Source organism: Bipolaris oryzae, assembly GCF_000523455.1.
Source record: "Bipolaris oryzae ATCC 44560 unplaced genomic scaffold scaffold_175, whole genome shotgun sequence".
NCBI lineage: Eukaryota > Fungi > Ascomycota > Dothideomycetes > Pleosporales > Pleosporaceae > Bipolaris > Bipolaris oryzae.
In genome coordinates, this window is record NW_006911451.1 from 14,349 (window position 1) to 36,853 (window position 22,505).

Consider the following 22,505-nt stretch of genomic DNA (forward strand, 5'->3'; position numbering starts at 1 on the left):
CAAATGGAACTTTTTTTAAAAAAAAATCGTGCGCCTACGGTATTTAAGGTGCTCTGTTTCTCCATTTATCGTCAAAAAAAACGCCAGAACTATTGCTTTCCCTTCACCAACGTACTCAATGCGCCTCGATTTCCATGCCGGATCGCCATTCTAATTCGATGGTCCAGGCTAGGAGGTTTGGGTGCTTGATAACCACCATGTCGTGCGCCAGGCGCATGACTTTCTCTCTCTTTTCTGCTTTCTGACCAGCAGGTAGTACCATCAGGGTATCATATGCCCTCGCTAGTAGCTTCTCTTCATACTCCCTTCGCAGCTCATCATCTCGCGTCCAATTGGTCGCTTGCTCGTATATATCCTCCAGCGGGCTCGCGGCGTAGACTTCATTCTTGACAGCAGCGGTCGTGCCCTCGAGGGTTGCGCCGACGCGGAGTCGCCGCTCTTCGACGAGGCGCTTGATAGTTGCCGCGTCGTGTGTCTCGTGAATTTCGGCGATGCGTGAGTATACTTTTGCGGGGTCCGGGAGGCGGCCTTCGAGGTAGGTGTATACGGGGGAGGAGGGGAGTTGGGTGTTGAGGGCACGGGCGTATTGCATTTTTGTGCCGTGGGCGCGGGCGTGGTCGACGAGCTTGTCGATTGCGGATTGGGATTTTTGGAGGTCGTCGCTGGGGTTTTGTTAATGCGTGATCTTTCTATCTAGGGATAATTGAAACGTACAGGTCCATGTATATTTGGGCCAGGGTCAGACCAACGTCAATGTTCTCGTCTACTTTTGCGCCCTTGAGCCCCTCGTACATGGCCCTCAGACCCAGCCATGCCTGGGGATCTTCGGGCTTGATCTTGGTCGCTTTGTAGTAGGCTTTTGCGGCCTCATCGAATTTGCTCAGTCCATCGTTTGCGCGGCCCAGGAACAGATACGCAAAGTAGTTGTCTGGGTCCTTGTCGATTACTGCTTTGGCCTGGTTCTTCGCTTCCTCCCAGTCCTTTGCGCCAATTGCAGCTTTGGCGGCTTTGAGCGCGGTTTTCGTAGACATGGCGTCAATACGAACTCAAGTGGCAATGAACCGGCCGTCAGTACGGCGGGATACTTGCTATGAATGTGCCATGGAGGGTTGAGTTGAGTTGCATGTCTAGGTGGGGCGCGCGAGATCCAATGACGCACGGCACTTTGGCGCGTTGATCCCGACTTCGATCAATCCGACGAAGACCATCCTTCTGCGTTGGCAGCTGGAAATTCATCTCACCTGGTATTCTCCCCTCGAAACCTTACTTGTGCGCTCTTTATTGCATTGGCCGAGTCGCAATACCATCAAGCCGCCGTCATGGCGTCACACGCAGACAGCGCACATGACTTGCTGGATCTGGACATCTCAACATTACGGCAATTCATCGAGCTATTCCCGAACGAGGGTCTATCAAAAGTCATCATAGGCTGGCTCAGCAGTGGTATAGCAAAATATCGGCTTACTGCAGAGGGTGATTCAAAAGAAGGGCCGGACTTGAGTGAAGGCGGGGTAGCCCTTACCCAAGATGTTCCAGTCTCACAGGAAGACTGCCTGGTGTTGATGACCGAAGGTCTTAGCGAAGCTCCAAAGTCTCCCTTGGCTCATTGCCTTCTCGGAGACTATTATCTGTTCCTCGAAGAATATGAGAGTGCAGTCGAGACTACCAGGAAAGGCCTCAAATATGCGGCTGCGGAGGCCAAAAAGACTGATTTGTCGTTCCAAAAGACACGTGATGCTCTGAGCAGCACCCTCGCCACTGCTTTGGTCTACTACCAAGCACCAAGAAACCATTTGGAAGCCAAAGGTATCTTCGAATCCATTTTGAAACGCAAACCTCAGTTCACCTCTGCGCTCATAGGCATTGGTCTGGTCCTAGAAGAAGAGGAAGAATATGAGAAGGCTTTCCAGTTTTTAGAACAGGCATTGCAACAAGATCCTTCAAATGGCCGTATCGGTGCCGAATCAGCGTGGTGCCAGGCTTTGGCTGGAGATTATAAAACTGGATTGGAAAGGCTGCAACAGTATCTCGATTACCCCCAACTCGATGCAACCAAGCAACGTGGCCGTGAGCTTCGAGCACAGACCCTATATAGGATAGGTGTTTGTCTATGGGAACTCGATCACTCAAAAGCTGCGCGAAAAGATCGACAAAGGACATACGCCAAGCTACTTGCGGCTATAAAAGCAAATCCAAATTATGCCCCTGCATACACACTCCTCGGTATATTCTACGAGGACTACAACAAAGACCGTAAGCGCGCCAGGCAGTGTTTCCAAAAGGCTTTTGAGTTATCACCTTCCGAGATTGTGGCGGCTGAGCGATTGGCCCGTCTTTTCGCCAACCAAGGAGAATGGGACATTGTTGAAGTTATCGCTCAGCGAGTGGTAGACTCTGGTAAGGCCCGGCAAACACCCGGTTCGAAGCGAAAGGGCATCAGTTGGCCATACTCAGCTCTTGGTGTGGTCCAGATGAACAAGCAAGAGTACCAAAAGAGTATTGTATCATTTCTCTCAGCATTGCGCATCAGTCCGGACGACTATTACTCCTACGTTGGTCTTGGTGAGAGCTATCATAATTCTGGACGATACAACTCGGCCTCTCATGCTTTCAACTATGCCGAGAATCCCACAGATGGCGTGGTAATGAAGAGATCAGATGAGGAGGGATGGTTCACAAAGTACATGTTGGCCAATGTCAATCGCGAACTAAGCGAATTTGACGATGCCCTCGCTGGTTACGAAGCAGTACTCGCAGTACGACCGAAGGAGTTTGGCGTATCCATCGCGTTACTGCAGACACTTGTTGAGAAAGCATGGCATTGTGTCGAGACTGGATTCTTTGGGGAGGCTGCCGATAGTATAACTCGAGGTATCGAGGTTGCCGACACCATCACAGAATACAAGCCCGACGCCTTCAACTTGTGGAAGGCAGTCGGAGATGCTTGCAGTATATTTAGCTGGGTTCAAGACAAGCTTGACCAATGTCCATTCGAGCTAGTTGTGAAGGTTCTGCAAAGCAAGTCAGAAGTGGACCTTGACTTTGACGCGCACAAAGACATTGATGGACTTGGTCAGGCAGAGTTGGCTTCACTTTCCACGAACAGGGATTCGATCCTGACAAAAGTCCTCAAGGCCGCGATTCTGGCTCAAAAGAGAGCAATAGTAAGCTGTGCACACGATATACACGCACAGGCGGTAGCTTGGTACAATCTTGGCTGGACTGAGTACAGAGCTCATGTGTGCTTGGAGCAGGAATCTGGAGAGGACTCTAAACTGACAACATATCTTCGAGCGGCCATGAAATGTTTCAAGCGTGCGATTGAGCTCGAGGCGGGTAACTCTGAGTTCTGGAACTCGCTTGGTGTAATCACGACAACATTAAGCCCAAAGGTCGCTCAACATGCTTTCGTCCGGTCGTTGCATCTAAACGAGCGAAGTGTGCACACCTGGACCAACCTCGGAGCACTTTATCTGCTCCAGAATGATACCGAGCTCGCTCATGCAGCCTTCTCGAGGGCACAGTCGCAAGACCCCGATTACTCTTTAGCATGGGTAGGCGAGGGCATAATTGCACTACTTACTGGCGATTCCAACGAAGCGCTATCCCACTTTACTCACGCATTCGAACTCTCAGAGTCGTCGCTACTTCTCACCAAACGACAGTATGCGGTTTCAGCGTTTGACTTCCTAATCTCTTCCCCATCGTCTTCGAGCGATATCACAAGCCTCATACAGCCGCTCTTTGCGCTCCAACAACTGAGTATACAGGCGCCATATGATATTCCGCACAGACATCTTGCGGCGTTGTTCTTGGAGCGTGTAGGCAACTACGATGCGGCTGTGACTGCTTTGGACATGGTCAATGAGACTGTCGAGCAGGAATACGAGAAGTCCGAGTCGATGAAGTCACTAGCTCGGGTGGCCCAAGCCAAGACGGATTTGGCCCGCAATCTTCTCGCCATTGGATCCGACGAAATGGCAGTAGAGGATGCCGAGACTGCTCTCGATCTTCTTTCAGAGATCCAAAGCGATTCCAAACAGACTGCTCTGTCCAAAGACCAGATTGCAAAGACCAAACTGTCCGCCCGTCTCACAGCTGGCCTCGCACATTACTTCTACGGCTCCTTTGACGCAGCGATAGCATACTTCCGCAGAGCCATAGAGACAACTGGTGCAAATCCTGATATCATTTGCATCTTGGCCGAGGTTCTCTGGGCCAAAGGCGGTAAGAACGAGAAGCAAGTGGCTCGTGATCAGCTCTTCGCTGCTATTGAGAAACACGACGGTCATGTGGGTTTACTGACACTTATCGGCGCCATGACGGTTCTTGATGACGACCTCGAAACCATGGAAGCCATCAAGGACGACCTCAATCGCATGCGCACAAACAAGGATCTCAGCGATCACCAGCTGGCGCGGGTGGAAAAGGTCATGGAAGCTATATCCATCAGCCTTGGTGGCGAGGAGCAAGAACTCGACGAAGCACGTCGAAGCGTCATGTTAGCACCTTTCAAGCATACAGGTTGGGCGGAGCTCGCAGATGCCACCGGCGGTAATGAGTTTGCTAGTACACTTGCAAGAGAAACGGCAATGCGTAATGCGCCTCCTAAAGGCTCGCTTGGTGCCGCTGGCTTGGCTGGTGCAATGAATAGTACCGGAGACGTTGGAGATGCACAGAGAGCGATAGTGTTGGCGCCATGGTGTAAGGATAACTGGAGTGGACTGACTCAATGCATTCAGAGTGCTTAGTTGTTGGATATAGAATTTAATACGCACTCTAGAGAATGCTACGCAAAAGTTTTTTTCAGGCAGAGTTTCAGCAGTAACATTCAGAGCATACAGATACCCGAATCTCAAGCATAATCCTGAATAAATATGGTGAGGTATTGAAAAAAGTCCTGCATCATCGAAACCATATCTCAAAGGCCGAGTAGATAAGACTGACCGCACTTATTTCACATGTAAGGGTATTCTACTGAAAATACCTGTACAACCAATTCCGTTTCAAGTAACTAGAGCTATGCTAGTGTATTCCTTGCGTGGTCATTCCGGTGAGTAGCTTAATTTTAAAAAATATATACAACAGTGAAGAGCACTCAAACACAAAGGGTGAAATCAGCAGTAATCGGCACTAATGGACTGACAGTATCTGAGATGATTAAAACAAACTAACAATTGAGTCGTGGTTGCTTTTCTGCCCGCATCAACGTTTGACAGCACGCCAATAACAAAATCTTACGACAACACGAAACACGGTGAAAGAACACATCCATCAATTACACTCTGTTTCTCAAAGATCTTCCGGAGGTCTCGTGATTTTCGTCAAATGATCCCCATTCAACTCCTTCAAAATCTTGCCCAAACCCTCATGACTATAATCTTTTTCATTCCACATATCCTACTCAAAGTCAGCAAATCCCCTTTCCACCACCTTCATACAGTCTACGTAAGCTCTGCAAAGTCAAAAAAGTTCAAACATACCTTGTGATACCTCACCTTCCCCTCCCCGTCAAGCGTCAACGTAACTAAACTATTAACCTTCTTCGCAACCGGCACAGGCTTCGGCGTATACTCCTGTTGCAACTTGAAGATAATCTCATCAGGTTTGGATGAAACGACTTCTGTTTTAATAGTCCGACTGCTTTTCATCAGGATCGGTATGCCTATCACATGTTAATAAAGCTTTCCTCTCTTTACTACTAGCATATAGCTTGGAGAGTCAGCAATCTACACACCGTACCACTGTCCTGCGATCTTATATCGCGTGTCGCAGTAACTCCACGGGTCGTCGTATATAGCTTCTTTGGCGTACACCATCATATCGTCCTTACTCGCGCTTCCGGAGTATAAGTTGCATATAGATTGTACGATCTTCTCCCTTTCGGGCTCTAGTTTGATCGAGTTCTCAGGATGCGGTTCGTAGTCGACGCCTGAGGAGGAGTTTTGCGAGGGATCTGGATTCTGGGTTAGTGAGACAGGGTCGGGTCGTTTCTCGAAGTCGTTTTCGAGGCGTGCGCCGAGGGTGTCTTTGCCGGATTTGCCTGTTACTGGTAGAGTCATTTTTTTGATTATGATGTTAGATTTAACACGAATGTTTGCGATATGAGGATACTGGTGTTTTTGATGGACGCGATGTCTTGACGTCATGGTTGGTCAAGTATGCGAACGCCCCCTCGGAACATAGAATATGTGCTTGGATCAGCTCTACGCATACTCTGTGAGTCGAAAATACGCTGGTATTAATTTGAAGGTATGATGTATGTATATGCGGGTCGGTTGTTTTTCGATGGCCTTGTTGGTCATCAATACACTTCCCACTAAATCAATCAAAGCACCGTCTAGGGAACAGGCTTCCAACACTGGCGCTGCATATTGGACACGCACATGATTGGCAACTGTAAGAAACAAATAGTTCCTAAGAGGAAAGGGGGCGATATGGTCCGTATAGTACGCCTCTCGGAGTTCTGTAGTATATACCTGGTAGAGCCAGGGGGTTGGTTACCCAGTAGATGGCCGTACTGCCGGAGAGGATTAGAGTTGTATCTAAGCTGGCTTCTCGATGGTAACGGACACAAACATCCTTCCACGTGAGACAATATTTCCAGGCTTTCTCGCATCCTAGAGCAGATCATGCGTCGACCTTGATTGTCTTAGTGTAGATCATGTAGTTCTTTGTCCGGCCATGGCCGCGCATGTGTGCATCTTCGACAGCCAGGCTGGAAGCCAAAAGTGCCACCTGCACCTTTGCCTTCCACGGTATAAACAATTCCAACCTCCTCGCATACAATCGCAGGGCTCCCTTCAGCGCCAAGCCAATACAATAAATGTAATTTACGTTTCCGGATTCCATGGCAAGAATACTGCCCGGCAGGACCACGATGCAACGAACGGAGATTACTCCGCTAAAAGTGGCGAAGTCGGTGGCGAGCTCTGTATATGGATATCCGGTTGTATGACGCCAGTCGCGATCGAGCACGTGGAGCCAAGAGAAAAGAGAATGCCAATTCACCAAGGGACGTCGCAGTGGCACCAGACTACGACGGCGAGCATGCGTGGCAATGCTAGGCGGAGGCTGGCTATGCGCTCAATGTCCTTGGGCGCTTGGCCATGATGGAGTTGGGACTATTATGTGTATGACGGCCGGAGGCTAAGATATTCCAACGGGTGAATCGGATTTCTCGAACACGCCAAGTTAAATTTCCCTTTCTATTTTTACAACCTCACCACTCCGACTGGATACCATCTTAATATGCGTTTTTGTCATGAACGGCATAATACCGTAAATTAATAAATTTCGAAGCCTACCAGTTTTCGGAAACTCTATTTTGTGAATTTAAACCGCCATAAAGGATGCTGGAGAAAGCTTATGGTCGGACAAGAATTGATTACTGCATTAGGTGAGTGGACGGCATTCGGGCTGCCGTTGTAGAAAACTTTACGTTTTTAATCGTTCTTGTGGCAATTTTCTTGTTTAGTATCTTGGCAATACATTGCACGCAGGGCGAAAGCGCAGCCTTATCCGTACAAAGCAAACATGTTGATGGATGATGTCACCGGTTGGAGAAATACCCGTCCAGGGTCTATGGTTGATAGTCGGTGTTGGGGGTTTCATGTGCCATGTTGACACTACAACCAAGCGTATCCATGTTTTGTTTCGCGAAAGGACCTGCGCTTCTGGAACCTGCATGTGCCAGCATTTCATCCTGCGCTGTCGTGGCTATCTCACACGGGCGCATCCGCGATACACGCTTGTTCAAAAGGGATCGGCTCAACACGGCGCCTTCGGTCTTGCTTACGGGTCCTTGTAACCCGCCTCACACCATTCATGGGCCCGTCTCTCACTCACCGCATATCTCATCTCCATCTTCTGTGCACAGGAGTTCCAGAACGTAACCCGAATCACGATTGTTGCACAACATTTACTGCTTTGTGCCTCAGGCCCAGACTCCGTAGACCTCTCCGCCCAGCACGGTACTTGGCAGATCACCATTCAACAGCCCTTGGCACACAAAAGGAACGAGGCTCGTCCGCGTCATCCTTGGGGTTGGCATGCAACTAACCACAATGGCGCAGGGACAAGATTCTATTTTAGCTTCCGGCTGCATGTCAGCATAAAGTTCCGATTGTTCTTTGATTCTTGCTCCTTTACACACACACACCAACGCCGTTCTCTCAAGTCCACATTCCAACATTCGTTCAGCATATCATACTACCTTTTAATTTCTAAAAAAAAAATGTGGGCAAAGGCTGCATCACTCTTCGCTCTAGCGGCTACTGCCGTCGCCCAATCTAAGGGCTTCAACTACGGTGCCACCAACGCAGACGGTTCATGCCGCGGGTACGACGACTTCGTCCGCTTCTTCAACGAGGCTAAGAGCCTTCCTGGAGCATCTGGTTTCAACACAGCGCGTCTGTACACATCGATTCAATGTGGCAGCCAAACAGAGCCCATCTCAGCCTTCCGCGCAGCCATTGACACCGATACAAAGATCCTTGTAGGTCTCTGGGCCAGTGCCGGACGTGCCGCTTATGAGCGTGAACTCAATGCCCTCCTCAAAGCTGCTAGGGACCTGGGCACCCCCTTCACAGACAGGATTCTCGGAATCAGTGTAGGATCCGAGGACTTGTACCGCAGCAGTGATCAGGGAATCAAGAACAATGCTGGTGTTGGTGCTACCGGTGCTGAGATTGAGGGATACATCGGTTGGCTCCGTGACTGGGTTCGTGGAACCGGACTTGCCAAATGCCCCGTTGGCCACGTCGACACATGGACTGCCTGGACCCTACCGGAGAACCGCGGTGTCGCCCGCTCTGTGGACTGGCTCGGTCACAACTCTTTCCCGTACTTTGAGAGCGACAGGCCAAACTCCATTGACAATGCACGCGAGAACTTCTTCAGCTCTGTCGCCCAGACTGCGAGCGTTGCGGACGGCAAGGAAGTCATGATCACCGAGACTGGTTGGCCACGACGTAAGTTTATATCTGAGTCCAAATGCATTCCAGTCCCATCACAATTTGCTAACGTCCTTCACAGTTGGACCAGTCTCTCGCGATGCCGTTGCTTCTCTCGACAACATGAAGCGCTACTGGAAGGAAGTCGGCTGCTCCCTCTTCGGTGTCCGCACTACCTTCTGGTACACCCTCAAGGATGCCAATGCTGGCCAGACGGATTTGTCCTTTGCCATCACGCCTCTCCAGAACAACACTCCGTACTTCGACCTCACTTGCTAAATAACTAGCAACAAAAAAGCAATATTCACCATGGGATACCTTAATGGATACGGCATCTGCGCGTGTATAATATGTAATTCAAAAGTGTAGAAATAGCCCGCTATATCAAGAGCCAAACGCATTCGATGGGATACATAGTCCCATAATGCCCCAAAAAATCTAATCAAATGATTTCCTAACTTACCTCCTCCAATATATGCCAATACCTAAATAAAAGGGGCTGAAACTCATAACCCCACTTTTCCACATCGATGTTCCTGTAGTAACAGTTAGTACTACATGCTTGGCGCGAATTTCGTAGAATAGGCTGTTAAATGGTTGCCTTATCCCAAATAGGTTCAGCTCCAGGTCCCCCCGCCCCTTGCACCACTAGCCTACCATGTATATGGTCGTTTCAGAATCCGAACTATCTCGCAGCTGCGCCACTCCCTATTAGGAGGGGATTGACGACGACATGGTACGATTGTCGTGGTTGCGAAGGTTTTCGGTATTTACGTTGCAGGAGAAAGAGACACTGTGTAGTTGTACACCTAACGGCCCAAGACTTAGAAAGTGGTAGATACTATTTTCATTTGAAGAAAGATATCATTTCGAGTAAATTGGTTGCTACTCATAAGCGATATGACATATCTAGTATACTTGATAAGTGTGAAGCGTGTGCGTAGGGTCGCTTTGTATATTCGCACATGTAGTCTGGCTGAGCACGCTGTTGTCAGATAAAGCTGCTCGATCCGCATAGGTTGCCGACAGTACTATGGAAAGAAGCATTGGCAATTCAGGAACCGATAGGTATTAAGAGTATGATATGTACAGTTAAAGATCCATGTCATAACACTTTCAAGTCTCAGGTCCCCCTACACTGATTTTTCAAATGACCATACTCCCACCAAGTCACGCCCAAACCAAAACGCCCAAACCGCAACTCATATGTTCATCGTAATAATACACCAAGGTTTTTGCAAAAGTGCAAAAGACTATCCGGCAAATGCAAAACGAGCAAGATTAAACATGGGCTTCCGAGGCGAGCACATGCTTTCCACATCACTATCTAGTACAAGCAAATCTTCGCTTCCTTTCAAAGATGATCGCCTCCTCTTCGCAGGTGTTACAGGGGGCGGTGAACTTGCAGCAACAACAACCTCTGACTCCATAGCCGCCCAAGCAGAGTCTGTCAGATCCCCTTCTTCATGTGTGGGGCGCGGCGTGCCAGGGAGAATTGATTCTGCCGGTGTCTCGGGAAGGGAGGCTGAACCAGACTCCAGCGACAGTGGCGTAGGCTGAGAAATCTCAATAGGTCGCCTTTGTAGACGAGCTTTAGCAACTCGCGGCATAGTTTTTGTCGGCGAAGGGATGCGTGGGGCCTTGTAAGTAAATTTTGACCGTAAATTGCTGAGCTGAGAAGATATCGCAGCGCTGAAGGATGACTCTGGTTCTGGGCTGCTGGCAGACGAGGCAGGCGTTAATGTGCCGGCCACCTCTTGAGATTGAGCGGTGCTACCTCTCGAAAATATCGTTGACTGTGATTCGCTACTTATACTTGACTGCACATCACTGAAGACTCGCAACTTGTTCTTCCGCCGAGATGCAGTCTGCTCCAAATCAGCAGCTTCCACTTCTCCCTCTTGTACTGAATCGTCTGAATAGAGCTGAATGTCCTGGTCGGTCTTTCTCCTGCTCTTTTTCCTACGATGCAACGTCGGGCTTGGTTCTGGTGTGGACGATGTGAAGAACTGACTTCGCACAACACTCTCACCGCCAGCTGTAGGAGTGTCAAATACAGAATCCGAACAAAGCCGGGGTCTCTTGGCTGGAGGAACCGATCGTCGGCTTCCAATCGGATCTGTCATTGTACGCCTGGGCTGAGGTGCCGTACTGGGAGGTGGGGGATACTGTTGTTGTAGTCGTGAGATGGGAGCTGGCACTGCAGCCCAGCCACTACTGGTGCGCTGCTGCTCAAGCAAGACCTGCTGGCTTGGCGAAGGAGTAAAGAGGTTCGGGCTCAACTCAGCCAAGGGTGTGCGCTTGGACTTGAAGAAGGAGTCAATTGGCTTCATGTTCTTTGCATCGGGCGTTTGCATAATCGCTGAAGACCGTCGGGAGGGAGCCGACGGTTGGCTGCTGGATTTAGACTTGCCAGCAACTTCCATTGGGAGCTTTGAACGCGGATACAGGTCGCCTAGAGCAACACCTTTGGCAAGGTGAGGTGGGACCTCCTCTCCGATGTACGACATGTCGGCAATATTTACCCCATCACCAAGTGGTGTTAAGTTGACAAGCTTTTCTTCGATTGGGCAGTAGACCCATTGGTAAAGGAAAGTCTTCTCTGCCTGGTCGAACGATTCCATGAACCCAGCAGGTACTTTAAGCTTTCCATCAAACTGGGCGGCTTTGACAAGACGATCTACAGTCTTGTGTTTGCGTAGCATCCGATGGGCAGTCTTCAAACCAAGCCCACCTATACCGGGTAGGTAGTCACAACCGCTCAAGATGGCCATTCTTCGAAAGTCGGCATCGGACCAGCCTACGAAGCTGACTTCCCTGCAGGCTGTAAAATGATTCCGGTTGACCTCGATGCACTCTCCATACTTGTCTAGCTTCGTGATCAGACACTTGACTCCGAAGACGAGCAAATCCGAGTCTTCTGAAAGAACACCGTTAATGATTCCCTTGCGTTCGAGATATGCAAGCTGTGAATCGGCTTCGTATGGTGCAACAACATATTGGATGTTGTTCTTTTTCAGCTCTTCAATGACCATTCGTGCCATTTCTGGCGTCACATCTACGCTCTTCTGGAGTTCCTGTTGCGCCTGGGCTACCTTGCCAACTTTCAAAAGTTCTAGTCCCAGCTTCTTGCTTTCCTTCCTTCTCTCCCTTCGACCCTTCTCGGTACCTGCCTTGCTTGGGAGATTGTCGCCATCGAAAACGAGGTAAGGGGTAACACCAAAGTGGATGAGCATGCGCACACGGTGCATGACAAAATCGACATATCTAGCAGACTGTCAGCACACCTTTCACTCACTGGGCCAGGAGCTGTATACTTTGTGGTGGGCTTGTCTAGGGCCAGATCAATGGCGCAGGCAGCAGTTGCACGGTGCAGCCAGCCATAAGTGTCCACGCCAATAGTCTGGCCTGCATATTTCTTAAGACTGCCTGGCTTCTGGACCGACTTCAGCAGTGGGAGAAGTCCTGTTCCTCTATTAGCGATGTACACCCTACGATTCGATGCGCTGACCTGAGATGCCCATTGTGGACCCTTTGCCGCTCACGCGTCGAGCCTATACAATGGCTGCAGTACAAACACTACTGCAACATTCTGGTGTGGAATGCAGACGTGGAAACAGAAGAGAAGCTGTCCAGAGCAAGTGTACAAGAGAGGTATGGAAAGAAAGAGCCGTCACAGTCTAAATGCAGCAGTGGAGCACTCATCGCAGGTACACGCCCATGGCAGGAACGCGCCCCGCTAAGAACGCGCTAACTAAATTCGATGACTAGCGTGACTACCAGCGCCGAGTCCCGACGCATTATCCAAAATTTCTTGTCCCATACACCAACAAGTGCTGCAAAACGGCAAAAGTTCAAAATGGTCAGCAATCGCCTCGACAAGGTACACAAGCAGATTGCCAAGAAGAAAGGCAAGAATCCAAACCTCCATGAGGGCAGCCGGGACACCAAGCGACTACAAAGCGCAGCGCAAAGAGATGATAAGCTGAACCGCCTGAGCAAAATCCGAGAAAATCAGAATCGCACATATTGTATGTGAAGTTGATACTGGGATGTGAGTATACAGATGGCTAACATGTAGCAGTATCTCGGATAAAATCTTTTCAATCATACACCACAGAGCATGAATCGCCACTTAGCGTGGCCGAAATCCAGGCCATGATTGAAGATTATGTAGGCAGAGATGATGAGGAGCTGGCGAAACTGAAAGCAGAGCGTCGTCCTGGAAGGCCGCCAAGCACTCGCCAAAATCTGCTTGAGATTAATCAAAAGACTGAGCGGGACGAGTACGCCTCTGGCTTCTGGGTACCGGATCTCGAGGATGCGGCGAATCTGCGCAAACTGAAGGAGTGGAACGGCATGTGGGCTCAACTGGCCATTCTCAAGTTCTGCAGGATTTCGAAAGAAGGATTTAAGCGTGAGTCCAGTTTTCCGCCAAAGGGTATGTCATGAGTGACTCTACTCTTTTGGCCATCAAGCTACGGATTACGGTCTATCGTGGACATTTGGAAGAACACTGTTGGTCTTGTCCGACTATCCCGCATCGAATTCGCAAAACTGAGAGCTTGCTTCCCGGATACCCCAGCTCCAGTTCATTTCTTAACCTGTCACCATACCGCTCGGGAGCCTTATGGTTATACCCAATGGAGACTAGGCTTTCCGTACCATCTTTGAGAACACTTTTGACCAACACTCTTTGCGAAGTTGCCAACACCTTCAATTTCCATTAGTATATTTCCAAGCCAGTTTTTGAACGACAGAATATGCCCACCAACAGATCTCAACGGATTTTTTAAACCTGAAGTTGTCAAAAAGAGGTTTAAGAATCTGTTTGGAGTACGGGATTGATATGGGTGCAATATCGAAGAAATGCACAACATTGAGCAGCATATCGGCCATGCTTTAAACTTCTCCTCCGGTTCGGAGGTGCAAAGAATTATCTGCCAAAAAGAAAAGCTAAATCTGAAGAAATACACATGAAGCCCATTTGGCACTTGTCCAGCCCAGAAGCTATCTCTTCACTTATGCTCCTTCAACGCCACATGCCACATATCCCTCCCTACCGGTCCATCCCTCAAATGCGGAATTACTCTTGCAAAATCGTCTGACTCCCGAAATGCCATGTGCGCTTCTACATTTGGCCACCCGATGAAAATCATAAATAACTTTCCCTCTACTCCCTCCCCCAACGCTTCATGGAGCTGCCTTTCAATACTCCATCCACCGATCACGCTACCGGCAGCAACATTCTTGATATTTAGAGCTTGCTCCCGGAACGTAGCAAACTGAGTTTCATATTGTGACTCGGGATAGTCCGCGGGAAAGAAGCTGGCGACACATTCGGTTACAGGGGAAGTAAACGGATCACCGTATGAGCTTTGCGCAAAGGGAAATTTGGCATGATATAGGACTGGCGTCCCAGCTAGGAGGTGTTCATCCATTTTTTTCAGGAAAGGCAGGTAGATTGGGCTGTCCATGAATGCTTTGTGGAAGTCCATCGATGCCCAGTCTCAATGCAGTTAGCGCGGTGGAAAAGCGAACGTGTTGCGGAGGAAGATGGAAAGCAGCGTTCCCAGATATTATCAAAAGAAAACAGCATACCAATCACCAGCTGGATCGTATCCGGGCGTTCGATCTGCCTCCCCCAAAGTACCCTTATCGCGCCAGGCTGCCTCTTAATAGTACTGAGGATATCCTCCCATATCTCTTTCTTCTCGCCCGCTGACAGATCGAGTCCTGTTTTGAATGGCAAGTAGACAACTTCAGTTGTTACATCAAGCATCGTGAGAGTTTCTTCTAAAAGCGATAGAGATGATAGTGGGTATATCTAACAATAATGTGAGGAGGGCTGCTCGGAGAGGCACTATCTGTCACATGTCGCCAAGTTGGATTAAATACGTAGCGCGTGTCACATGACCATTGGCTCTGCTTACTTGTTTCCGATGATCGAGCAAGTCAGCCCCATCACAGCCTCCGGCAGTTGTAACTGCTATATCCTAAACCTGATATCAGCATCACCACAATCTCGTTTTGGCAGTTTAGAAAAACATATGCATTTGAGAAAAGTCGGCCCCTTTCTGAGTGCAACTTTATCTTGTATTAGTGAGAAGCATCACAGTGAAATTAGTTCGTCTTCAAGACCGCATGTCCCGCATTCGCAGGCCTATGCAATGCATAGATATACAGCAGGGGTGGTACCCCCACTCGCAGATTACATACATTTAGGTACCAATGAGGGACTGCAGCATGAATTTCAAGCTATTCTATTGATCTACCAGGACCCGCGCGCTTCCGCTCGAAAAAGGGCCTACTATTAGTCATACTAGTACATACATATACATACAAAACGCCAGAAACCTCATTACCAATTCCCTCACGTAAGTATTGGGATCAGCCATCTCAAATCAGATCTTGTGTGCCTCTAGTATTTCTCCTTACCTTATTAGCTTAGTTCATGTCAGACTACGTTCGGTCCTATTCACATGACGCGGGCTATCGCCAGCATCATCCTGACCTCAAACTCTAAGCCCCGGGCGTCAGACGTTTCATTTCTTCTTCTGTCAACGGTTTCTCAGCTCTCCTTTTCTTGATTCCTCTATGTAGTTCATTGCGTCTTTTTCTTTACGGCAGGCCCATTCGCTTCTTCACTCAACCGCCATGTTGGATCAATTGCGCTCTTACTATAGCTTCCTCAAACCCCAAAGCGGCGTATATCAGTATATGCCCTTCAATAATGCTCCCACCAACCGCTCACGCACTCGCATTGCACTGATAACGGGCGCATACATCATTGCTGCACTCTCGGTGTCCGCACTCTTCGTCCATCCTGTGGAGAAAGCAAGACAATATGGCACATTCCAGCCTACCGACACATCTAGCCATGGCAGCATACCAAGCATAGTGCACTATGTTCAAATAAAAAAGGACGAAAAATCTGTCCTCAAGTTCCCTTTCTCCAGCTTCTTAAACATCTGCGCCGCAGTCCTCTACATCAAACCCGAACGCATCTACATCCACACCGACTTCACCCCCTCTGAGATCAGTGAAGCCGGCGAAAAAGGCGACAGATGGACAAAATCCGTCATCAACACCTTTGCTGACCTCGTAATCTGGAACCAAGTCCATGCCCCCAACTTCGCCGGCACAAACGAAAACTAGCACATTAACGCCATCCAGCACAAGTCCGACTTTCTACGCTGGGAAGCCGTCGAGAAAACTGGAGGCATCTACATGGACTGGGACGTCTTCCCTCTACGCCCTCTAACTCCCCTTCTAACTACCGGCTTCGCCTTCATCGGCGGCCGCCACTACGGCGGCGCCGGCGAACATAGCGGCATAAACGGTACAATCAACAACGGCGTCTTCATGACCAAACCCAACAGCACCATGGCGCGCATCGTCGTCCGCGAGCAACACGCGGGCTTCAACGGCGAATGGGCCGCAAACCTCCAAAGCATGACCAACGTCGCCGAGCGCCTCGTGCCCATCCCCTACGAAGTCTTGATCCTCGACCGCACTGCCTTTGCCCCAACCCATTGGTTCCGAGATAGTACCGATCCGCTGTTTCAACCCAATGACGATAAGCCGGCGTCCCCGGTACCTGAACGCACAAATTCCACAGGTCCGATGGAGATTTATGAAGTGGCGATTAAGAATCGACGCAGGAGGGCGGAGTGGGAGATGGATTTTTCATCAACGTATATGTTGCATGCTTTTGCGCTGGGCGAGTATCATAAGTATGTTAATCCCAAGACGATACTGAGTCGTAAGAGCAATTTTGGGATTGCGACGTATGATACTGTTAGGCATATGGCGGATATGGGGTATGTGGGGGAGCATGATGAGGAGTAAGAGGGGGGGTTTGGGAAGAAGACGTGTAGGTTGTGCTTTTCATGATTTATTGCATACTGTACGCATTGGTTGATTCTTGTATCTTTTCTATCTATATTATTTTTTTATGGGTCGAGAACTGTTTCCATACACCATCGGCGAAGGTGCTGGGCTTCGATGAAGACAAGTACGGATTTGAATAAAATTGCTTGCAAAGGTTTCTGATAAACTCTACTTCAGTGCACTTAACCCGTCTTCATTCCTTGATACATATGACCAGGTCGACAGGCGTTGGGTAGAGGTGAGGTACCTAATAGATCCATGCACTAGCCGGACCTGAGAATATGGGGGGATGTAATGCGGCAAGCGAAGCTGACATCTTCATGGAGCACTGGCACGTTCAGGACATCGAGCGTGACCAATCATCTTATGCAAGCCTCAGCATTTCGCGTATGTGAAATAAATGGACACCCATTAAGAAATCCAATACACGTATCACGAATCCAGAAATCGCATCTTCAACCAAGGAATCCAATCGCGTAATCGCCATTGTGAACGAACGTTTTTTCTTCTCCAACGCAAATCCCTCCCTCGCATAGTTCCATGCAATCGCTATCCAAATAAAACACCTCGCAGCAATGTATCACCAAAACGCTTAATCATACACACAATCATAATTCCAGAATTACCAATCTTAACCTTCGAACCCCATCATCTAAACAACCTCCTTCAATTGACTCTTGTGACCTTGATTCCTCGTTCTAGAAGAACACCTTTCAGGTTCTTGGCAACTTGTTTCCTGCTTCTTGCCGTCTCCCTTAAAGTATCCATGTTCTCATCGACGAGGTCCGACAAACGAGCAATATCTTTTCCGCCGGCTGCAGGGCTACCTTCGGGTGTGTAGAACAAGCCGTAGCCTTTCCCGGGAGTTGGCGTATTGTCAACCTCGGGGGTAAGAGCGCGACGGTTCAACTCAGTCAGGGTGAGCTTTTTATGACCCGTAGGAGGTGTAGCATATGGTGTGTCGGCGATACTGCGACGCAGACTGGTCCGGCGAGATTGTCGTGGTGTACCAGTACGTGAAGAGGAAGATGATGGACGGCTCGGTTCGGCAAGACCCAGCTTACGCATTTGCGCCTCAAGAACGAGAATGTCGTTGTTCTTTTGCTCCGCAAGGTTGGCTAATCTCAAGATTGTCTTCTTGACAGCTTCCATAGAGGGTACAGCCTTGGTGCTGCCAGCCTGGGCATTGTGAGTAGCAAGGCGAGAACGAAGGACAGCAACAGCATCTTCAGCTTTGCGCAGCGATGTGAGCAGCTGAGCGTAGTCGTTGCGCAGACTCTTTTGTCCATCCGCAAGCTCCTTCGACAAGGGTGCTTTGCGGAGCGCCTCAATCCTTTCAGGATCCTTGCGGTTGATAATCTGGCGACGAATATCGTTGAGACGAGTCATCAGCTTAGCCTTCTCGTGGAGGAGGCGAGCAAGCTGTGCTAGTTTATCGAGTACGTCCTGCACTCGGCCAGCATCAAGCTCTTGCTCCAAGTCCTCCTCGAGAGACTTCAATGCTTGTATCTCGCACAGGGTGAACTTCTCGAACCACGACCCATCATGTCCTTGGGACAGAATATCTTCCAGCATGCCTCGATCGATTTGGTGGTTAGGCTGGGGTTGCTTATGGTATAGAGTAAAGGCTTTGATCGACCTCATGTTCCAGCCCAAAGCGTCTACCATGCCATTGATGTCCTTGTATATCATCTCAATCTGAGCGGCGTGGCCAGACTTATTAGGCGACTTGCCCCCTGTATAATTCTGGTATGCTACGAATTCCTCAAGATGACGGCTTGGCTCGATCGGCTGCGCAAGCTGCGCGCGCATTCTCTCGTCCTCCTCATCTTCCAGATCGGAAACCTGCGGCTGGGGTGTCGGAGGTTTGGATCCTTGGAGAGAAGAGCTAAGGGAAGCCCCGGGTGCGACTAGAGGCTCACGTCGGAAGCGAGAAGATGAGCTGGGGCGCATTGGACTGGGTGAACGCAGGTTTTGAGAGCGATTGGTGGCGGAAGGTGGGTAAGGAGGCTTCGCAGATGCAGATGACGAATTAGGCCTGCTGCCAAAGGAAGCTTTGACAGATTGTTGTCCAAACAACGAATTACCTCCAAACGATGGCTGGCTCCCATTAGGTTTAGAGGGCTGTCCGAATAAGGAGTTCTGAGTAGGTGATGTGCTTCGACCGGATTGCGAGGTACCTCCAGACTTCATGACAGGAGGAGTTGGCGCAGGGGGAAAGTAGCTTGATTGAGTACCAATCTTTGGTTGGTATGATTTTGAGGCGTTGTTTGGTGGATAGGTATCATCAGGCTCCTCATCATCATCGTCCTGGTCGTCCTCAGAGTAATCACTGTGGTTTTCTCCATTACCAATTGGGGACGCCTCGACCGAAGAACTGGGAGCTTCCACTTCGACACCTGGACTACCCGCAAGCGGGGGCAAATCATCACCATTTGACTGCGAGGGCTTGGTGTTTATGAAATCAGGAGGGAGTGGTGCGTCATCGACCTTGGATGGCTTTGATTTGGTGAAGTCTGGTGGAAGAGGGGCATCGTCGAAGGGGGTAGCCGGCTCCTGTACAGGAGGTGCTGCTTTGGGGGTTGCGCTGTCTTTGGCAGGAGTGTCACTGGGGAACAACTTCTGCTTTGGTGGCGATGCTGGTGTGGTAGAGACATATTGTGGTGGCTCGCTCGCGGGTGTTGCCGGAGGTTTGAGTTCCGTTTTCCCAAGCGTGTCAGCAAAGTCGCTCCCAAAGAAAGAGCCATTCGCAGGCGCAGCTAGCTTTGCCGGATCGTCGGTAGCAGTGCCGTCGCTCTTGAATGTTGTTCCGAGCTTGAAGCCACCAGCAAGCCCGAACAAACCGCCTTGCGATGCTGGGGCCTGGGGTGTCGGTGTAGCCTCATCTCTCTTCCGCCCTTGCGTGTCGTTCGCGTCACTCATGTCAGATGCCTTTGACTCAAACGAAGCTGTGTTGAAAGAAGACTTGCTCGGCTGTCCGAAGATCGAGCTGCTCTGTTGGGCGGGTGTGTTGCCCCAAGAAGGTAGCGACGATCCGGTTCCGGAACTTACAGTGACTGTTGAACCAAAGCTCGGCTCACTCTTGAGATTAGCAAAACCGGATTTTTGCTGGCTTTGTCCGAGTGATGCAAATCCTGAACTTGCTTGGGCAGACCCGGCGCTGCCAAAGCTGGAAAAGCTTGACGCACCACCATTCTGTCCAAATTTGGCGAATCCAAATGAGTTTCCTCCACCCCCAGAAAAAGGGTTGGCCTTGGCCTCGGAACTTGGGGTAGGCGTCCCCCATAGAGATGACTTGTTGCCCATACTGCCTGCTGCACCAAATCCAGAGCCGCCAGCTGCACCAATTGCAGATGGTGCACCAAAGGCTGCCTTTCCAGCACCACCCACTGCAGTCGGTGCACCGAACGCAGGCTGTGGAGGTTTGCTCAACGTAGGCGTGGGGATGCTTGACGTTGAAGCTCCAAACCCAGGTGTGCCGAAGCCTGGTGGCGTAGGCCTCATCAGGGCAGGGGATGGGGAATTGTGTCCAGCATTGCCAAAGTGGGGAATTCCAGGGGTTCCAGGAGTGTTTGCTGACTTACCAAAAGGAGTGTGTGAAGGCGTGGAAGGCTGTCCAAATGGTGTCGAAGTAGCAACAGGAAGTTTGGATGCAGGGGTATGAGCCCGGGGTGTGGTAGTTGGCTCTCGTTGTGTAGACTCGCTCTTGAAGATGAGACCCGGATAGCGTTCGCCAGCTTCAATCGAGCGGTTCCATACCACCCACCAGGCTGTGAGAAGACCTTCATGGGTCAGAGCCATGTAAGCCGGCAATGGCCAAGGAGCTTCGTTGATTTCTTCCAGGCTAGGGATTGGACGCAAAATTTTCTCCTTGCTCGAAAGATCCAGAGCTTCACCAATAAAGACACTGTCCAATTCATCTTCACCATATGCTGTACGTGGCACAGATGCCTTCTTAGTGTCGTCAACATTGACCAACATAAGCTCTTTAAGGTTTTGTTGGTCGGGAGAGATCTTGTTGCTTGTAGAGGCAAGGATGGCGATGGAATCGGCGTGCGAGGAGGTGATGATCAGCATATCTTCGAGATCAGGCTTCCAGTTTCGTAGTCGCGTGGATGAGAAGCGGGTAGGAAGTGGCCGTTGCGGGGGCTCAAACGCCTCGGGAAGAGGATCCCAAGCGAAAGCATGGTATGTGAAGGATCCCCAACCTTTCGCGGACTTGATAACACTGAATTTCTTGGGTTCTGGGTTCTCTGGATCTTGGTCCCTGACTGAGTAGACCGCTAGAAACTCTTCCGTGTTCAGCCATGTCACTCCAGTCACTTCGTAGCTCTCATCGACATCTGGTGCGCGAGGAATGACTCCCTTGAGTTCTCCATTGGTCATGTTAATGGCGCAGGTACCATCGGTTGAACCAGAGACGACAGCCTTTCCGCGTGTACTCCAGGCAGCGCAGTTGACGTGAGCATCGCGTATCGTCTTTTTGGCACCATCCGTCACATTGCATATCTGAAGCTTGCCAGAATCCAGGACAATAGCAAAGAAATGCTCGAATTCGGGGGCCGGGTTGGGGAGTAGGGCGCGGACGGGCGCGTCTGTTTGCACAGTCTGTTCCGCATCTTTCCTACCTTTAACAACCTCAGCGACGCTGAATATAGAAATGGAGGCTTGCTGTTCGGGAGCGACGACGAGGAAGTCTCCATCGGCAGAGAAGGCAACGTGACGCAGGTTCTCGGTAGAGATGGTGACATCAGGCGTGAAGTCTGACACGACATCGATGTCGCGTTCTTCGAGTCGTGGATCGTCGGGCTTGTCAATTTCGTCGGCTATCGTCTTGCCCTCGAAGGCCTTGCGCACGGCGTCGGTAGATGCGATGACGAGGACATTAGGACCAGCGGCTGCGAGAAGGCCAGGCTTGGAGGCGACGGAGAGGAGACTCGCCGAAGCGGAAGGGAGATCATCGGTAGGCCATGGTTGGGGAAGAAGTTTGACCTTCTTGGGGCCTTGCTTTCCGTTGCTAAGGACTTTGAAGCCTAGATGCTGGATGCGCTGTCAGCTTGGGGTGTGGTTTGCGTGCTGGCGGGTGAAGCTACCTCTGTCTCAATCTCGGGCACCTCAGCCCCAACCTCTACCGCCGGCGCATGACTCTTTGACATTCTGCAAGATTTGCAGGCCGAACAAGTTCTGGCGCGTAGTAGAGACGGCTTGGTGTCGCGCGTTGGAGTTCGCAGCTTATTCATAAATGCATTGGATGTCTAGCGCGAAAGCGCGTGCACGGTCACCGTGAGTTCTGGGGGATGGGAAACAAAGAAAGGTCCAGCGCAGTGCTAAGACTGGGACCGAGTGAGGATGAAGAGCAGAAAGGCGGGTACGAGAAAGGCGGTGATGTCGCAAAAAAGAGCCTGGTGCAGCGGCATCAGCATGCATCGGCAATCATGCAACCAGTAGCTCGTCACTTTTGCCAGACGCGCTTTGCTGTCTAGGAAAAGTCGGGGTTAGCAGCTGGCGGATCACCGCGCCAAGCACAGCGGTCCAAGCTCCACCCACCAGGCACGACCAGCTACGCAAGTCCCCCATCGCCGCCGCCGCCGACCTGCCTTGAGCAACGACCAGTGTTGGGATCAGCCTCACGATATACAACTACTGCACATAGAACCC

The 22,505-nt window shown here is 50.3% G+C and overlaps 10 protein-coding genes across 10 annotated transcripts; 4 read left to right on the forward strand and 6 right to left on the reverse strand.

Moving 5' to 3' along the window:
- Nucleotides 1-115: 115 nt before the first annotated feature.
- COCMIDRAFT_8675 (uncharacterized protein) lies at nt 116-1,031 on the reverse strand (the record flags this gene model as incomplete). Its single annotated transcript, XM_007693648.1, has 2 exons — nt 116-662; nt 715-1,031. The coding sequence occupies 2 exons, from the start codon at nt 1,029-1,031 to the stop codon at nt 116-118; spliced, it is 864 nt and encodes a 287-aa protein (XP_007691838.1).
- Nucleotides 1,032-1,319: 288 nt separating this feature from the next.
- COCMIDRAFT_8676 (uncharacterized protein) lies at nt 1,320-4,751 on the forward strand (the record flags this gene model as incomplete). The annotated part of the gene is made up of 1 exon (XM_007693649.1): nt 1,320-4,751. One exon carries the CDS (start codon nt 1,320-1,322, stop codon nt 4,749-4,751), a length of 3,432 nt encoding a protein of 1,143 aa, XP_007691839.1.
- Nucleotides 4,752-5,292: 541 nt separating this feature from the next.
- On the reverse strand, nt 5,293-6,062 carry COCMIDRAFT_8677 (uncharacterized protein; the record flags this gene model as incomplete). Its single annotated transcript, XM_007693650.1, has 3 exons — nt 5,293-5,400; nt 5,484-5,665; nt 5,738-6,062. The coding sequence occupies 3 exons, from the start codon at nt 6,060-6,062 to the stop codon at nt 5,293-5,295; spliced, it is 615 nt and encodes a 204-aa protein (XP_007691840.1).
- Nucleotides 6,063-7,582: 1,520 nt separating this feature from the next.
- Nucleotides 7,583-7,816, reverse strand: COCMIDRAFT_105611 (uncharacterized protein; the record flags this gene model as incomplete). The annotated part of the gene is made up of 1 exon (XM_007693662.1): nt 7,583-7,816. A coding segment is annotated over one exon (234 nt), but the record flags the coding sequence as incomplete, so codon positions are not given.
- Nucleotides 7,817-8,236: 420 nt separating this feature from the next.
- Nucleotides 8,237-9,233, forward strand: COCMIDRAFT_29615 (glycoside hydrolase family 17 protein; the record flags this gene model as incomplete). Its single annotated transcript, XM_007693653.1, has 2 exons — nt 8,237-8,972; nt 9,037-9,233. 2 exons carry the CDS (start codon nt 8,237-8,239, stop codon nt 9,231-9,233), a joined length of 933 nt encoding a protein of 310 aa, XP_007691843.1.
- Nucleotides 9,234-10,207: 974 nt separating this feature from the next.
- Nucleotides 10,208-12,478, reverse strand: COCMIDRAFT_29616 (uncharacterized protein; the record flags this gene model as incomplete). Its single annotated transcript, XM_007693654.1, has 3 exons — nt 10,208-12,221; nt 12,272-12,419; nt 12,466-12,478. The coding sequence occupies 3 exons, from the start codon at nt 12,476-12,478 to the stop codon at nt 10,208-10,210; spliced, it is 2,175 nt and encodes a 724-aa protein (XP_007691844.1).
- Nucleotides 12,479-12,813: 335 nt separating this feature from the next.
- COCMIDRAFT_40215 (uncharacterized protein) lies at nt 12,814-13,406 on the forward strand (the record flags this gene model as incomplete). The annotated part of the gene is made up of 2 exons (XM_007693658.1): nt 12,814-12,985; nt 13,039-13,406. The coding sequence occupies 2 exons, from the start codon at nt 12,814-12,816 to the stop codon at nt 13,404-13,406; spliced, it is 540 nt and encodes a 179-aa protein (XP_007691848.1).
- Nucleotides 13,407-13,972: 566 nt separating this feature from the next.
- On the reverse strand, nt 13,973-14,736 carry COCMIDRAFT_105632 (uncharacterized protein; the record flags this gene model as incomplete). The annotated part of the gene is made up of 2 exons (XM_007693663.1): nt 13,973-14,463; nt 14,556-14,736. 2 exons carry the CDS (start codon nt 14,734-14,736, stop codon nt 13,973-13,975), a joined length of 672 nt encoding a protein of 223 aa, XP_007691853.1.
- An 875-nt stretch (nt 14,737-15,611) lies between these two features.
- On the forward strand, nt 15,612-16,805 carry COCMIDRAFT_40217 (uncharacterized protein; the record flags this gene model as incomplete). The annotated part of the gene is made up of 2 exons (XM_007693659.1): nt 15,612-16,073; nt 16,113-16,805. The coding sequence occupies 2 exons, from the start codon at nt 15,612-15,614 to the stop codon at nt 16,803-16,805; spliced, it is 1,155 nt and encodes a 384-aa protein (XP_007691849.1).
- Nucleotides 16,806-17,513: 708 nt separating this feature from the next.
- On the reverse strand, nt 17,514-22,003 carry COCMIDRAFT_8682 (uncharacterized protein; the record flags this gene model as incomplete). Its single annotated transcript, XM_007693651.1, has 2 exons — nt 17,514-21,887; nt 21,941-22,003. 2 exons carry the CDS (start codon nt 22,001-22,003, stop codon nt 17,514-17,516), a joined length of 4,437 nt encoding a protein of 1,478 aa, XP_007691841.1.
- Nucleotides 22,004-22,505: the final 502 nt, after the last annotated feature.